The sequence below is a fragment of the Gossypium raimondii genome, chromosome 4 (assembly GCF_025698545.1).
Source record: "Gossypium raimondii isolate GPD5lz chromosome 4, ASM2569854v1, whole genome shotgun sequence".
Taxonomy (NCBI): Eukaryota; Viridiplantae; Streptophyta; class Magnoliopsida; order Malvales; family Malvaceae; genus Gossypium; species Gossypium raimondii.
This window is the reverse complement of record NC_068568.1, coordinates 4,204,601-4,221,577: the sequence shown is the minus strand read 5'-3', so window position 1 is coordinate 4,221,577 and position 16,977 is coordinate 4,204,601. Positions and strand designations below refer to the sequence as shown.

Here is a 16,977-nt window from a genome sequence, read left to right as displayed (position 1 = left end):
TGTATTTAAATAATGTTCAAATTAATTAATACTATTATATTTTAGTAAGAATATAAAATAATTTATTATAAATTGTTTTTAATATTTTAATATATTAAATATAAATTTTAAATATTTTTAAGCAATAAAACTAATATTTATAAAATTTAATTAGAATATATAAATTATATTTTAAATAATTAAATATTTGTAATTAGATATTAACATATTTGTATTATTTTAAAAAATATTTTTTTATTTTTAATTAATGATTTTAACACATTTGTAATTAAGCACCAATAAAAAAATGTGAAGTACCATGTTGGAGGGGGTGAAAAAGTAATTAAGCACCGAAAGTTCTTTTGAAAAGTCAAAAAATTCAACCAAAAACAGCTTGTTTAGCACAGTTTTTTTTTAAAATGATTTTCAAGCCAAAAGTGTCTTTTTTAAGCAATATGAAACAAGGCCTGATATGGCTCACAAGTAGACCTGATCATAGTTAGGTATCTGTTCAAGGTTGAAAGTCCGCCTAAAAAGGGACTTGGATAAAAAAAATAAGACCCGTTTTATAAATGGGCTGAGCCTCGGATAAGATTTTTTAGTTCGGACCCAGTTCTGCCCTAATCAACCTAAACTTTCTTTTTCGTTGTTGTTTTGCTGCCATTTGCTATTATGTTGCTACTATTTTATCATTATTGTTTTGATATTGTGTAACTCATGTTTTATTGTTAATTTTGCTACTATTTTAGATGTATTTATTTGCTAAGTTATAACTATCTTAGTGTTCTTTAAGTATAAAAACTTTTTTTAATGTATTTTCAATTTGTTGGGAAATATTTATTTTAATGTTTGTAGTATATTTAATGTATTATATTTTTTAATTTTGTTTTTATAAAAAATAATATAAAAATTTAATACGAGCGGGTCAGGTTAAGCTCGGTTTAGTATTTTTATCTAGGATGGATTTAGACAGAATTTTAGTCTCATTTTTCAAGCCAGGCTTGAGCCTAGAAAATGGGCCTAAAATTTTACATTGGGTTGAACTTGACCCAACCCATGTTCAAGTCTACCCATGAGAATATATTGTAGAATAAGATTACAATATTTTGATTGTTAATATTTTAGTTATTTTGTAATTTCATTTTTCGAAATAGTATCAAAATGTCATAATATAGAGTATAATCTCATTACGGTTCACCTTAAAATCTAGACCATAATAATTTATTTATTAATATATTAATTATGGTTTCATGCATTATTATAATTATGATTTATAAATTTATTTTGGCATCATATAATACTTATTAACATATATATATATATATATATATTGTAATAAAAAGTACAATATAAAAATTTATCATAATTCTATGGAAATTAAGACTAAAAAAATATTGAATGAACTAAACTTATAAAAAAAACAAATTCTATAACAAGGACAATTGAGTAAAAAGTGTTTCCAAGTAATTTTACATTCCGTCAACTGAACACTTGATCTTACAACCTAACCAAATGAACTAAACAAGTTAATCTAGCATTCCATCCGTAATATGACATTTCCGTAATCCTATTACGAAACGTAATCTAAGATTCGACTAACCGAACACAAAATTTTAAAAACATATTATCGTGGCATTACTCCAAAATCAGCACCAAATCAAAGATAATTCGAGTAGTGAGTAAAGAAGTTGAACCGTAGCTACAACGATAATGTGAATAGGATACTGGATCAAGATATCTAGGCTGCTTGTAAGACTCTTAGATGCTCTCCTGGGGTGACATGATCTAGTCAAGACTCAAGCAAAATCAAATTTCATTACAGTAAATAAAAACCTACAGATCTTTTTGCTATAGTCTTAATTGCAATGTTGGATCCATAGTTTATAACCAGTTTCATGAGTTTTTGATGCAGAGAATTCATCAAAGTGGCAACTACAAAGCATATGACTCGTGTTATTGATTATTATAAGCGACAGATAAACAAAACTTTAGCTAAGAACGAAGAGAAAGCAACCAAAGAGAAATTTAGAAACTCATATTCACCAATGGGTGCAATGGGATTATTGAGACTTTAATTTGAGTGAAATAAAATATAGTTTTTTCTGAAAGCTTCGCTTAGTACAACTACAATTACAAGTACAAATTGTAAGAGACAGCTAATAACTTGTTTAGAGCTTGCTCAGAGGAATATTATCCCATCTAACACTTGCTACTGCCCATTGTGTGGTTCAGAGGAAGAGAACAAATCACTGGTTTTTTAGTTGTCTTGAGTGTTGGGCTATTTGGCAGCATTGTGCTTCGTTATGGGAGATCCTGCGGTTGGACCCAAACAATCCTGTGATATGTTTTTCATGGCATGGATTTGTGCTATTAACCCTAAGTGTTGCAACAAGATATGCTCTATGCTATTCTTTGATGTTGTTTGGTCCATTTGGTCTCACAGAAATGAGATGATCTTCAATAATAAAATATGGGATAGGGTTCAAGTTATTGATGTTATATTTGCTAGGGTTGCTTGGTGGTTCAAAGCCAAGTGGCCTGACTCTTAAGGCATCATTCGATGACATTTTACACTTCCCTCTTCTTATTCAATCTCCTATTCGTAAGAAGCTTGCTAGATCATCCAAAAGATGGCACCCTCCGCAGTCTGGTTTCCTTAAATTCAACATTGATGGTGCTGCATCAGGGAGGGATGGCCTCGCTGATATTGGAGGTGTTCTTATTAAAGAACTTGGTGAAGTTTTGATCTCTTTCTCAAGAGCAGTCGGTGAATCTTATTCCATCACGGCAGAACTGCTTGCAATATGAGTCGCGGTTATTGCTTTCACTGAATACAGATGGTTCATCTCACATAAACTTATCATCGAACCAGATAGCTTGAATTCTGTCAATTAGATAAAAAATCCAGTTTTAACACCTCGTCATTAAAAGGTAACGTGGACTCCACTTTTATATTTAGAAATTCTGATTATACTTGGGATATAGTTCACATCAATAGGGAAGCCAACAAATTTGCAGGCAAGTTGGTGCACTTAGTGAGAGCATCTTGAGCTTATTTCTCCAATTGCTTTGAGCATTGACTTGCAATTGAAGGGAGAGTGATTGGAAGCTCGCTTATTTTGTTTTGTGCCTTTCTGACCTTAGTATTTACAAGATGATTTTATGCTTTGCCTTGATTTTTTTTTTCTAGAGTTGATTTATCAGTTTATTTTATGTTAAGTTCCATGTTGTTATAATCGCATATTGATTAATATAAGACCTTTTCCTTTCAAAAACATGCGTAAATTATAAGTATAAATATAAATACATGTTCGGTCAACTATAATGGTATGTACACCACATGAAAAACGAATAAAGCCAAACAAGAGAAAAAAAAAACCAATCATCACAAATGCAGATAGTGATAAACCTCAATCTAACCATAAATGTCATTTTCTTTTTTTAGTATAAAATAATAAAAGTGTTTTTAAATTTTAAATGAATTTTATTTTCATTTATTGAACTTTAAATTTAAAAAAGAAATTAGAAAGCCCTTAAGTTTTACTTAAATCTAGTTCTGTTATTATATTTTTAATATTTTATTATTTAAATGATAAAACGGATAAAAAGAATTAACGGACCTAATTAGGGTTTTAGCATGAAACTTTTTTTTGAAACCGAGAATAAACCACAGACAGACAACGCCATGTGAGAGCCACAGAGACCACGCTGCAAGTTATATAAAACACACAGCCATTGCATGGGAGTAATCTATTTCTTTCAATTTCTCAACATCTCTGTGTGTTTGTTTCTTTCTAAATTCTTCATCTCTCTTAATGAGGATAAAAGGAATCACTGTTTCAAAAAAACAACTATGGAACCATGCATGTGAAAACTGAGAGATAACCTTTGAAGGTCATACTATAATGTCTTTCAATGGAACAAAACAGCTGCTAACAGTAGCATTGTTGTTGTTCCCTTTGTCTCGTATAACTATAGAACTGTAACCATTGTAGCTGGTGTTTGTCTTGTTGAAATGATACAAAGTATACGTTGTTTGCTCTAGTGTGCCTTCCCTGTAAACGAACACACTATCGTCTTCTTCCATACATCTCCATTTCCGGCTCCGATCGTGACTCCGGTAAAGCGGCATTCCCCTAGACACGAATAAGAAAGCACAGAAAGTTCGCTTATATTTGCTCCAACTCTTCATTTTTCTCCGAATGTATTCTTATCGAGCTAATATCCAAACATGGGTACAAAGATATAACGATGGCAACATCGAGACAAAAACTTATCGAGCTCGAAATTTATTTAATACCAAGGATTTAATTTGCTAACCATAGATATTCAACCTCAGTTTTCTCATTTTCAGTAATAGAAAAAGACTCTTAAATTTATAAGAAGTTTAACTCTGTATCTCACACGTACTTGGATATGAATGTGGAATAATGAGCCTTCGAACATCCTCAAAAAACATATAAACAAAATAAACTTACCCCTACACGCATACATCACACAAACACCAAAATTCAAGTCACAGAGAAAATATTTGGATTCAAACTCTAAGACATGTTAAGATTTCAGAGAAATCCGAATTCAAGAGATATTAAGATTCCAGCTAAATTAACTATATATGTCCGAAAAAAAAAAGTTAATTGGTCAAATAGGTCGATAGGCGTTTTTAGGAAAAATTTAGGGAAACAGGCACAGTTGGCAAGAAAGCTCATCCGGCGGAGTGAGATTTCTGCTGCATGTTAGGAAATTGTGTCCAGCTAGATGTGTTTTATTTGAAATTTTCAGAAAATGCTTCCAGCTGAACGCACTTTCTCAACATGTCAACAAAAAACTCTTCCAGCTAGATGAGCTCTATTTATCGATTAACAAATATTTTGTTGTTGTTGCATATATCACATATTTAACCTAAGATTCCACTTTAAGAGAGCTAAAGAATTGAACTATGCCAATTATGTTACTCGGATTTGGGTGTCCGTTGAATACAAATATGATTAGATTTTGTTTATAACATTCAAGCAGCAGCATCTACCAAAAACAAATATTAAACTTCAAAGAAATGAACATCATCCTAATACAAATTGCATTGGAAACTATAATCTTTGTCTATTTGCTTTTATTGTTTTTAGCTAAAATCATCACAGAATTTAAGAATGAACTAACACAATAAATGTGGAGCAAATATTTAAACCTTGATTTCCCAACAAACAAGCTTTAAGAGTGTAAAAAGAAAAAGGCAATCCGTACCTGATGTGGAAGAGTTCAGAAATATCGCATATCTCGAGATAAAAGTAAACGGCGTCTAGGAAAGCGCGGTAAGTGTAAATGTGAAGCCCATCAATCCTTGGGTAAGGCAGTTTCGGTCTAGGCGGCTCCGTCGTCGGCGGTTCACCCAGACAGGACGAAGACTTCGTCGACCACCGCCATAAAAAGCCCGGAGACGCCCGATAGATATATTCCTTCCAAACGACCGGCGAAGTTCCGTGGTCCGGCGGGAGGCCGACGAAACCCATGGTGGCCATAATGGGTTCGAGCTCGTCGTGGGTCATGAGGGGCTTAAACGTCTTGGTGTACCAAAGCGCTAGCTTTCTCATGCAGAGTCTCATGCAATCCTCCATTGTTAAAGGGTTATTGGGAGAGGATCGAGAAATGAGATTTTCCGGGAAATTTTATTTTTCTGAGGTTTTTGATTGTCGTAAAATGTGAGGGAAGAAACGGAGCTTGGTTGTTGAATAAGAAAAAGTGTGGATTTTTTTGGAGCGTGAAGTTTTGAAAAGGGTTTCTTAATTTTGACACCTTAATTACAGCTAATTTACCAAATTACATCCATTAAACCTTTGTTGGTAAAAACACCTTTTTGGTCCTTCTCAATATCGATATTGAAGCAAATTGATCCCTCTAAAAGACGTAGAACTATTTAATCCCTATCAAATTTTGAAAATGAGCAACTAAAAATAATTAATCACAACTCTAATATTTTTAGTCAATTGTACATATTTTCTATTGGTATAATAACAATTTTGGTCTTCAAGGTTTACATATTCTATCAATTTGGTCTTGATTTAACAAATTTAACCTGGAATATTTACACATTGTCAACATTTGTACATAATATATAAACATCAAGGGCTAAATTTACTATCATACCAAAATTGAGAGGGATTAATTGCCCCCATTGTTTTTTGAGAGTGACTAGTTTGTTCAATATTGAAATTGAGAATGATGAAAGAGGTGTTTATACCAATGGTTTTAAAATCGAGCCAGTGGTTGAAACGGCCAGGCCACCAGTTTGCTAGTCCGATTGGTTTAATCAGTCCGATTAAAAACTTATTCAAATTTTTAAGGATTAAGAAAATATCGATTCGTATCGGTTTCAAGTCTAACTGATTCAAAATCACTCTCTTAACCAATACCCTGGTCGATTCCTAATCTAACTAGTTGTAACTAGCTCAAACAAGACTGGTTTGTACCCTCTCCCCCTATTGTCCAATTATGTGATTTCAAACTCGTGAACAAGTTTACTGGAGGCTAATTCTAAACTTTTTCACGCTCAAGCTTCCAATCGACAGGTTCGCTTAGGGACAACAACAACCAATTGTGTTCTTCAATGGTATGTATGTTCAATTTAGCCTAAAATATTTATTTTAATATTTTTAATGTATTTGATATATTTTATTTTTGAATTTTTATATAAAAAATAATTTAAAAATATTTATTAGAGTTGAGCCGGACTGAGCTCAAATTTAATATTTTTAATATGAATCTGGTTTAAACAAAATTTTAAATTCATTTTCCAACTTGGGCCGAATCCGAACTTAAAAATCGGAACTAAAATTCTGCTAAAAAGAATTTATTTAAAAAAACTATATTTAAAAAAAAGTATTGTAAAATGGTTATTATTTTAAAAGGTAATTTATAGATGACCGATCACCTAGCTAAAAAGAATGATAGCGATTCCTATGTTCTTAATAAAACCTAATATGTTAAGAATTAAAATTTTCATGTTTTTTCTTAAATATTGCGAAGCTAATTTTTATTCAAAAAATGGTGTCAACATTGATAATGACATGCTTGAGGCCCCTTTCTCTGCTTGCAGCCTCCGGGTTGAACGGTATGAATCCAACTTTTTTTTCAAAAATTCTAGCCCATGCTGAGTCGGATGTTGCTTCCTAGTGCATTTCATGGCTTGATGCTTGTAAGTTTCCGCCTTGTCTCAATGATACTAATGCAAGTCTGATTCTGTGAAGGATAGCATCGTGTAATGTTGTCTATAAAATTCTTGCAAAAACTCTTGTCAATTAGTCGAAGACTATTCTGCCTAAGATTATTTCATCTTTGCAATTTGTAATCAGCCTTTGTTCCTGGACGACTTATCACTGATAGCAGATTTTGAGATCATTAACTATTTGAAGAACAAATGGCGTTGTAAAGTGGGTGAGGTTGCTATAAAGTTGATATTAGTAAGGCATATGATACTGTTAATTGGGATTTCTTCTGCTATGTTATGTCTAAGCTAGGGTTTACTGGTAAATGGATCAATTGAGTGAGGCTATTTGTGTCCTCTAATTAGATATTTGGTTGTTTTCACCGGTAAGCAGATTTGATCACATTGTTCTACCTCGGTTGGGCACGTAAAGATAAGTCCCATCCCAGCTCCATCTCCTGCATTCCATGGCGTAATTTTACTGGACAAAAATTATCACCATGGCCTAAACAACCACGTAGGAAGCAAAAAAGGGTTAACTTTGATGAAGAGATCATAAGTTTCCTTTTTTCGTTTTTAGCGGCTTACGAACATCCAACTGTATCCAAATACGCAGAAAGTTTCAAAAACCCCGAGATAGTTGCTCTGTATCATACTCCAATAATTTTCCTACTATAATCCGTACATAATAAAGAGACAATCGGTTTGCTTTGAGCTTAAATATTTGCTTTGATGTACACTTTAGACTTTAAAGTATATCGTTTTTTTTTACTTTAATCTTTGAAGTTTTTTTTAGTCCATTTCAATTTCTAACATTATCAAATGTTCCAGGTTCAGCCCTTAACATTATCAGATGTTTTTATTCAGTCCTTTAAACCTTAAAAAAATCGATTGGAATATTTAGCCAATCATAAAATCGCCACATGTCGTACACTAACATCACAATGACATCATAATCCAAAAAAAACTTTAAAAATATTTTAAAAATACAATTTTTTTATAAAAATACAAAAAATTATATAATTTTCAAAATAAAAATATGTTAGAATTTTTAAAAATTGTAAAAAAATAAAAAATATATAAAAAAATTAGAAAATGTAAAATATTGTAAAAATTGGGCAAAACACTAAAAAAAGCCCATTTTTTAACAAATTTACCGAAATGGGCCCGGTAATAAATTAATTACCGGATTGACCCAATTTCCCGAAAGCGCGTCCACGTCAGCGCGATGTCAGGGGACGTGGCAGGAAAACGCTTCATCGAGGAAGCGCTTTGCCTACGTGGCAGTAAAGCGCGCCCTCAAGGACGCGTTTTCCTACCACTTAAGCACTCCCCTGGGGACGCGTTTTGCCCGCGTGTGAACAGTTGCAACGGCTACTTTTTTTACCGTTGGTGACCCCCCAATGGTAAAAAAAAAACTATAAAACCCCCCTTTCATTTTTTTTCACAAATAAATCCTTTCTCTAATATTCTCTCAATTTCCTCTCAATTTTCTCTCATTTTGCTCTGAAATTTCTCCCAAATCCCTATTTAAAAGAGCTTTAATTTTTTAATTATTTTAAAAAAAATTAAATTTTATTTTTTTTGAATTTTTTTTAAATCGTAAAAATTTGTACAAATTTAGCAATGGCCGGAGAATTGATTCGTCTTGATGACAAGCACATATCCGTCAAACAAATGAAAATGGTAAGTGTTAAATTTAATTTTTAAATATTATTTAATATTTTTTATTTATAAATTTTAAATAATTATTAATTTATTATTTGTTATAAAAGTCTGTAGATCGGATATTGCAATGCTATATCCATAATATGCATGGTCCTCCATCACCGTTGGTAGAGAATTACCTACAGGAAGCGGGTTTTTGGCACATGGCGACGGTAGGCCGGGGATACAAGTTGGACCCGAAACTTATCAGTGCGTTGATTGAAAGGTGGAGACCCGAGACGCACACATTTCATCTTTCATGTGGAGAGTGCACTATCACTTTGGAAGATGTGAATCTGCAATTGGGATTGCCAGTGGACGGGTACCCAGTCACCGGGTTTGTTCAATCTGGCGATTGGGGAGTGGTATGCTACGAGCTTTTAGGCGCTATTTCGGAGAATATTAACGGAGGTTAGATCGAGATGGGCTGGTTACGAGACACATTCCCAGATCCGGATGATGATTCAACTGAACTAGAAAGAACCCGATATGCTCGGGCATACATTCTTCAGATAATTGGAGGTTATTTGATGTCAGATTTGTCATGGAACCTCGCACATCTAAGATGGCTACTGAAACTCATTGATTTTAGAGCAGCTGGTGAACTGAGTTGGGGGTCTGCCATTTTAGCCACATTGTACTGGGAGATGTACAGGGCGACGCGACCAAGTAAAGCGAAAATCGGAGGTTACTTGTCACTACTATAGTTATGGGCACGATTTCGCTTTCCATTTTTACGTCCTCGAGTGGGCCACCCATATATATTCCCACTCATAACGAGGTAAATTTTATATTAGATTTTACAATTATTACGTAGATTTAAAATATAATAGTATGCTAAAAATTTATTTAATTAGGTAGAATCATTCAGCAAGTTATGCTGGATTACCTAGTTCTCTTGAAGATATACGGCTTCTATTAGGCCAACAGTCGGAAGCACAAGTAAGTATTAAATAAAATTGATATTTCCATCATGAGCTAGTCGATTGGTATTTAGTATTTAGTATTATGTATTATGTATATAACTAATATTTCCATCATGTTCATATAGTTTCAATGGACACCATACGAGGATCCGGCAATTCGGGCAGTAATTCCTGATGAGTACTTCCAAAATCCAAAGTTTGGCATGCGAAAGTCGCATTGGTCAACTATGCGACCGTGGAGATGCACCAGTCGGACAGAGTATTACGGCAATTTGGATTCTAACAACCGATTCCCGTGGCACCTGAGGTGTTGGATGACCATAAAAAAATCGACCTACGTCAACTGCATACAGATTGGCTGAGATTCTGGTCATACTACATCCAAATGTGGGAAGATCGGTATGATTATATACCAACTCTGGAACCGATCATCGTTCCAGAGTTAGCGTGCGTACCGGAATACATAACATGGTTTAAGATCCATGGCAAGCCGTATTTATTATCGACAGAGGAGAGGCAGCGGCAATTGCGTGTCCAAAGGGAATGACAGGGCCTTTTAAATCCAGGAAGAAGGGACGACAATGCAAGCCCATCAACGAGGCCCAGACATTCACCCGGCCCATCATCAATGCCCATACAATCACCAGGCCCAGCAACAACACCGACACAGTCATCCGACCCAGCAGTTCAACTGATGATACCCACGGTACAACCTTTTCAGATGATGCCTGGTGCGTATCCTAGCCCTTTTATGTATCCTAACCCTTATATGTTTCCTTTTTCGAGTCCTATGGCAGGTTGGAGTCCATAGCCCGGTTCATCTCCATTTTCCGTTATGCCGAGTGGACAGCCGATGTATAAGCCAGCATCGCACGAGGGATTGCAATAGGGGCTGTCGGGAAGCTCTTCTTTTTACCTATCTCCGTCACCGTATAGGTTTCAAACAGCTTCACCGTTGGTGATGCAAACACCTCCACAGTCACTATGCTATCAAGGTGGCTTATCGTCCCAACACCGACAACCAGATACCCTACCAGAGGAACTGAATCCTCATTTGAGCAACCACAACCCCAGCCGGAGTCGGACAAAGGAGGAATCTAGCAGAATCATCGGGCCGCCATGTGGCACTAAATCTGGTGGGTACAGAGATTATTTTTATTTTAATATATTTGTATAAACATTTTGAATAATTTGATATTATTTGATGTAATAAAATATAAATTCTTCTATGTTATTTCATGTACTAAAATAGAAATTTACTTTTACATTTTTAATATAATAGAAATTCTTTTAAATAAGGCAATATGTTGAATAGATTTTCTTTTAAATAAGTCAATATTCCAAATATTTGTACCAATTTTTTATTTTAAAAAAATTAATAATACAAAGTTTTTTACAATAACGTTCAACTATTGCGATTTGTGCATGATCGACTTGTATGGCCTGGGTTCCTACACCATCCGCACAACTTATGTTGACTGGCTGTTTCTCGGATATCCATATTGGTACGTATTCTAGTCGAGCAAAGTCGACCCTTTGGTTTGCAACGCAATTCTCTATCCGGTAACAGCTTAAAGGGAGCAAGCGATACAGACGGCCACTTACGTTCATCTGGGACCTTGAGAATACGTGTCTCCAGACGTTGTACATGTTTTCTAATTTGTACACTTCGTCGACTAGCTCATCGGATCCAGACAGAGATTCTGACAAGCTGCAATTACATGAGCGCATGGATAACGAAGTGCGTCAAACATCCCACAGTCGCAAGTCCTATTTCGTAAGTGTACCCGATATTGCCCGCCAATAATACCTTGGTGCGGTCTGTCAAACTCTGTCATGCAAAACCATAAGTTATCTCGATCGTGACAGACTGTGTGCTTGGTGTTCGTCCGCGCCTTGGCCTTGTTAATTTCTTGCACTACCTTACTGCACCATACATGGCCTCCCTGCATCTGGCCTGTATAACTCCCTGCTCGCTTTGGAAATAGCGCCGCTAAACGAAAATATGTCTCTCGCACAACCGATGTTATCGGTAGATGGCTCGTTCCTTTTAGAATGGAATTTATGCATTCAGCTAGGTTTGAGGTCATATGACCATATCGTAGGCCGCCGTCGTATGCTTGTGCCCACTGTTTGAAAGGTATGTTGCAAAGGTAGTCCGCACCTTCGCCGTTAATTGAACGCAATACTACCAACATCTCATGAAAACGATCTTTATTTATTTCATACCCTGCCAATATAAGTTCATAGCGAATATTACATACAACTCTTTCAATTAGAATAAATTTAAAATGACAAATGAAATTATATTAATAGAGACAAAATACCCATGTTGGTCACTTGTCGTCGTTCACTCTTAGATGGGTATTGCCTATAGTAGTTGGAAGCAACGTGCCTTAAGCAATACCGATGGTGTGTACGCTGCCATAAGCTTCCCTGTCAATCAATTGTAGCTAGTATGCTGGTGCCCCGATCCGAAATAACACAGATGTCAGGTTGAAGGCACACATGCCTCCTTAACCTAAATAGAAAGAAATCTCAGTCATCAGTTAACTCTTCCGGTGTTATTGCAAACCCAAGTGGAAGAATTCTCCCATTGTCATCCTGTGCCACTGCTACTAATAGTCGATGGGTATATCTACAGAACATAAATGTACCATCAATTTGTACCAATGGCTTGCAGTATGGAAATGCGTCTCGGCATTGCTTAAAGCTCCAAAACAGGCGTTTGAACACTTGGCATCCACGTAGCAATCGGTTGTTGTAGAACGCATGTTCGCTTTGAAGGTCTGTTATGCAACCTAAGACGTATCTCTCTAGCACTTGACACCACTGCCATATTTCATTATATGAAGCGTCCCACCCACTATGCATCTTCTCCAACACATTCTGCTTAGCTATCCAAGCCTTGCGGTAAGAAGGCGTGTACCCCATTTGGCTACAAATATTGGCAATTAACACCGACATTGAAGTCTTGGGATCTGCCTTCACCGTGGACAGTATCAAGCTAGCTAACATAGCTGAATCCATCTTGGAATGATCTTGTGAAATACCTATAAACGGAGTACATTAAATAATGCAACATTACATAATAACAGTATTATTTAAAAACCTTAAATACTGTACCTGCAGTACATGTATGTGGACTTTTGTACTTTTTAATCTCTTACAACCCTGTCCTTTTCCTTAACGAGGCGTAGATTTTCCATGAACATGTACCATCTTGCACTGCACACATCGCATCAAACTTATCAGTTTTAGACTTAACGACGTGGTAGTTAACGCCGTTATTGATGCTATGTAATTTCAAAGCACCAATAAAACTATCCTTGTTGGAAAACTGATTATCAACTTCAAATTCACCCGAATCTAGTACCGAACTTGTACGATCACGCAACCGGTGTGGTAGGTCTAGAAACTCTAGCGCATCATCTGCAGACAGATCGATATTATGCATATGGGCTGGATGTGAGTATGCCCTGAATCGTGGATCTTCTTCTTCATCTGAACCCCCTTCAACATCTTCAAGTTCGGTTGGAATAGGCTTCTGTTCAGAAAATAATCCAACTCTGCACCATCGGGTCCGGGCTCTCGAGATGGATCCACATCAGAGTCATCTTCTAACCCACTATCATCTGCAACGTACGAGGTCCCCTCACCGGTGAACGTCATAGGGAGTACATCATCCCTCCTTCTGGGCATTTCATAACGTCCCCAGTTAGATGTAGATTGCCAACCAGTAGAAGTTGATGCCGTTCCCCAGTACGTATTTCCAGCATCAAACATCGACCCATCGAGGTGCATGTCCCATCCACCGACAGAGTGTCGTGCAGGGGTTGTGTATTTCACACCGCTACCAAACATGGGTTGCTCCGTGTTTTGTAACCCACTAACCGAGTGTCAGGCAGGGGTCACGTATACCTTTCGAACACCAGTCGCAAGTGCACTATTTGGCGATGTAAATTGTACATATAACTCAATGTACGGTGCTCTACTAACGAGATGAGTCTGCACCATTGCCTCCAAGCTACGAGCACCTTTTATGTCGAACGAGTCATATGTCACCGGATCAACAAAAGAACAAAATTGATACGTAATAGACAGAACTTTTATTGGCGTCATTCCGAATATTTTACGCCTAATTTTTTTACGAAGTTCTATTAAATCTATGTTCTGGTTAAAAACCAGTCGCACTGTATTCTCCGATAAAAAAACAACATTGTTCTCAGTGTGGCAAACCTCACTATCATTGTAAATAACAGCACTAATACGTTCACTCATCTTCAATTTCTATCCTTCTTAGCCTCTCTAATTTTTTTTTGTTGAAAGTAACTTATGTAATCTGAGGGAAAATTTTGCCTTATTTATAGCCTCAAGCAATACACCACTGTAGCAAAATCGCGTCCACATGGGAGCTTTTTTCAGGAGCTACTGTAGCAAAAGCGCATCCACGTGGGAGCTTCTTTCAGTACTTCTACTGACAAAGCATCCTGCTTAAAGCATTTTTGACACTGTTTGATCAGAAACGTCTACTCGAAATTATTTTTTCAGGAGCTACTATAGCAAAAGCACGTCCACGTGGGAGCTTTTTTCAGTACTTCTGCTGACAAAGCATCCTGCTTAAAGCGTTTTTGACACTGTTTACTAAGAAACGTCTACTCGAAATTATTTTTTCAGGAGCTACTGTAGCAAAAGCGCGTTCAACCCTAATCTGATTTTTAAAATTTTTTTAATTAAATTACTCAAGTAACCCTAAACCCTAATTTAATTGATTTTTTCTTAAAAAATAATAAACACGAGAACTAATCCAATTTTGAAAAATTTATAATTAATTTAATTGACAAACCCTAAGCCCTAATCCCTTATTTATTTAATTTTTTCTCTAAAACCCTAAACTTAAAAACACCAAAACCCTAACCCTAAACCAATAACCCAAAACCTTACTGCAGGAGACACGGGCAAAACGAGTCCTTGAGGAAGCGTTTTGCATACTTGAATACAAAGCGCGCCCTTCAGGGAGCGATTTCTGTCCACGTAGGCAAAACGCTTCCTCAAGGACGCGTTTTCCTGCCACGTCCCCTAACATCGCGCTGACGTGGACGCGCTTTCGGGGAAATAGGGCCATTCCGGTAAATAATTATTTACCGGGCCCATTTCGATAAATTTTTTAAAAATGAGCTTTTATATGTAATTTGCCCGTAAAAATTATTAAAAATTTATAAATAGTAAAAATATTGTGTCTTGAAATAAAATATATATTCGTTAATCACATTTAAAATATTAAAATTTTTATATAAAAATTGTATGTAGTTAGAAATACAATCAATTTTTATTAAAAAATGCATTTTAAAAATATTTTAATAAAAATGGAATCAATTTTTATATAACTTTTTTAATGTTTTAAATTACATCAATTTTTAATATTTTTTGGGTGTTACTGATAGCATGTTTATTTGACTCGATTATCTATTTAATGTCTAGAGTAAGCTTTCTCCATCTATCACCGTTCACATGCTCTTTTTGTTTTATACTAAAGTTTTTTAGAATGGTCAATTGACAACAATGAGAGCTCGTTTGGTTCGCTGTAATGGAATAGAGGCGTAATAGCAATTCAATTGTTTGATTGAATGTAATGGAATAGAGGCGTAATAGGATTCTTGTATTTGGTTGAATGGAATGGAGGTGTAATAGCATAAGGGAAAAAACTAAAATTACTAGAATACCCTTAGCAGATTTTTTTAAGTTGATGATTATTGTTTTGTTATAAAATTTTAAAAAGATTATTAATATAAATAATAAATATTTTAATCATATTTTAACATAATTATTATTAAATATAATTTAATAAAAAATATATAATTTAATAAAATTCTTAATATAATTATTCTTATATGAATTTACTAAAATCATAATATATAATAGTATAAAAATATATAACTTACTTTATTAATTTTAAACCGCAATACATATTTAATGTGCTAAAATATCATTAATGAAACAAACAATTTAATTATTCTACAATTAAAAAAATATTAGAAGTAATAAATAACTTAGGAATTAAATTTTGCATAAACATAAATATTCATATATTTAAGAATTAAACTGAGAGGTTCGTCCATGCGAGATGGCTATGACGGAGGATCTAATAGATCTCGCTTTAATTTCGAAAGAGGACATTAATATACATGGTTCGTAGCTTGTTTATTTCCTCATCTTTGTTGCCCAAAGAAATCTTAAACCTCAAAATAGTCATGCTGGGTGAGATTTTCTCTCTTTGGTACGTGGAATGTTGTTTTATTTTCCCTTGTATACTTTTAAATAATCATATTTCTCTGTTATTTTATATTTGGTCGATTTCTTGTCCCATGATCATCTATTTGCATTTCATGAAATGGTATAATCTATAGAGTATAGTTGCTTCTTCTCATTTCCCTTTCTGTTCGTTAATAGTTACTTAAAAAAGGTGCGGAGATTTATTGTGGCATTTATGAACTTCTCTAGAACTTCATCTTGCATCTTTGAGCTGCTTAGAGCTAGAGCAATGTGTGATATTGATTATATCTCCTGGCATTGGAATTACAAGTAATTTTAGTACATTGTTACAGTGCCTTAAATGGAAGCCATTACTGAAATGATGAGTAAAATGTGGTTAGTACAACAATTATAAATGAAAATTTGGATTTGCATTTCTTCTTTAACAAATGACCATGCATCTTATGTGAATTTCTGGACTGACCCACAACATAGAAAGCCATACATTATTGTTTATAAGAGAGCTTGAAATATTATTAAAAAGTTGGAAAGAGGTCAACAATTCAAGAGATTAAGAATGTTCAAAACAATGATTAACAACACTGCATTTAATAAATAAACATATCATGGTTAATCCCCTTCAAAGAATTAGGGATCACTTCGAACCCCTGTTTTCCCTTAGCAACATATGCAAACTCACAAGCTCCGCACAATAAGGGATCGCAGATGTTACCGTTAGCATACTACACGCGTGATTGCAAATTTATGAACATTCAACTACAACAGTCCAGATCCTACCAAAATTTCTAAGCAAATACCTCGAATCGATTTGTGAATATTGGGGAAAATTTGTTTCGTGGTAGCATTGTAGTTAGGAGATCATACTTTGCAATAAAACAAGACAGATTGATCACA

At 34.9% G+C, this 16,977-nt stretch overlaps 1 protein-coding gene across 1 annotated transcript; it reads right to left on the bottom strand.

Annotated features, from left to right (window-relative positions):
* Window positions 1–3,693: 3,693 nt before the first annotated feature.
* LOC105778832 (uncharacterized) lies at window positions 3,694–5,732 on the bottom strand. The gene is made up of 2 exons (XM_012602594.2): window positions 5,221–5,732; window positions 3,694–4,115 (listed from the first exon to the last, which is right to left on the bottom strand). The coding sequence occupies exons 1-2, from the start codon at window positions 5,589–5,591 to the stop codon at window positions 3,875–3,877; spliced, it is 612 nt and encodes a 203-aa protein (XP_012458048.1). The 5' UTR covers window positions 5,592–5,732; the 3' UTR covers window positions 3,694–3,874.
* Between the last annotated feature and the right edge of the window lie 11,245 nt (window positions 5,733–16,977).

Coding starts and splice junctions, on each gene's coding strand:
- LOC105778832 (XM_012602594.2), bottom strand. CDS start 5,591: ATGGAGGATTGCATGAGACTCTGCATGAGAAAGCTAGCGCTTTGGTAC. Junction 4,116..5,220: donor TCTGAACTCTTCCACATCAG/GTACGGATTGCC, acceptor ATTCGTGTCTAG/GGGAATGCCGCTTTACCGGA.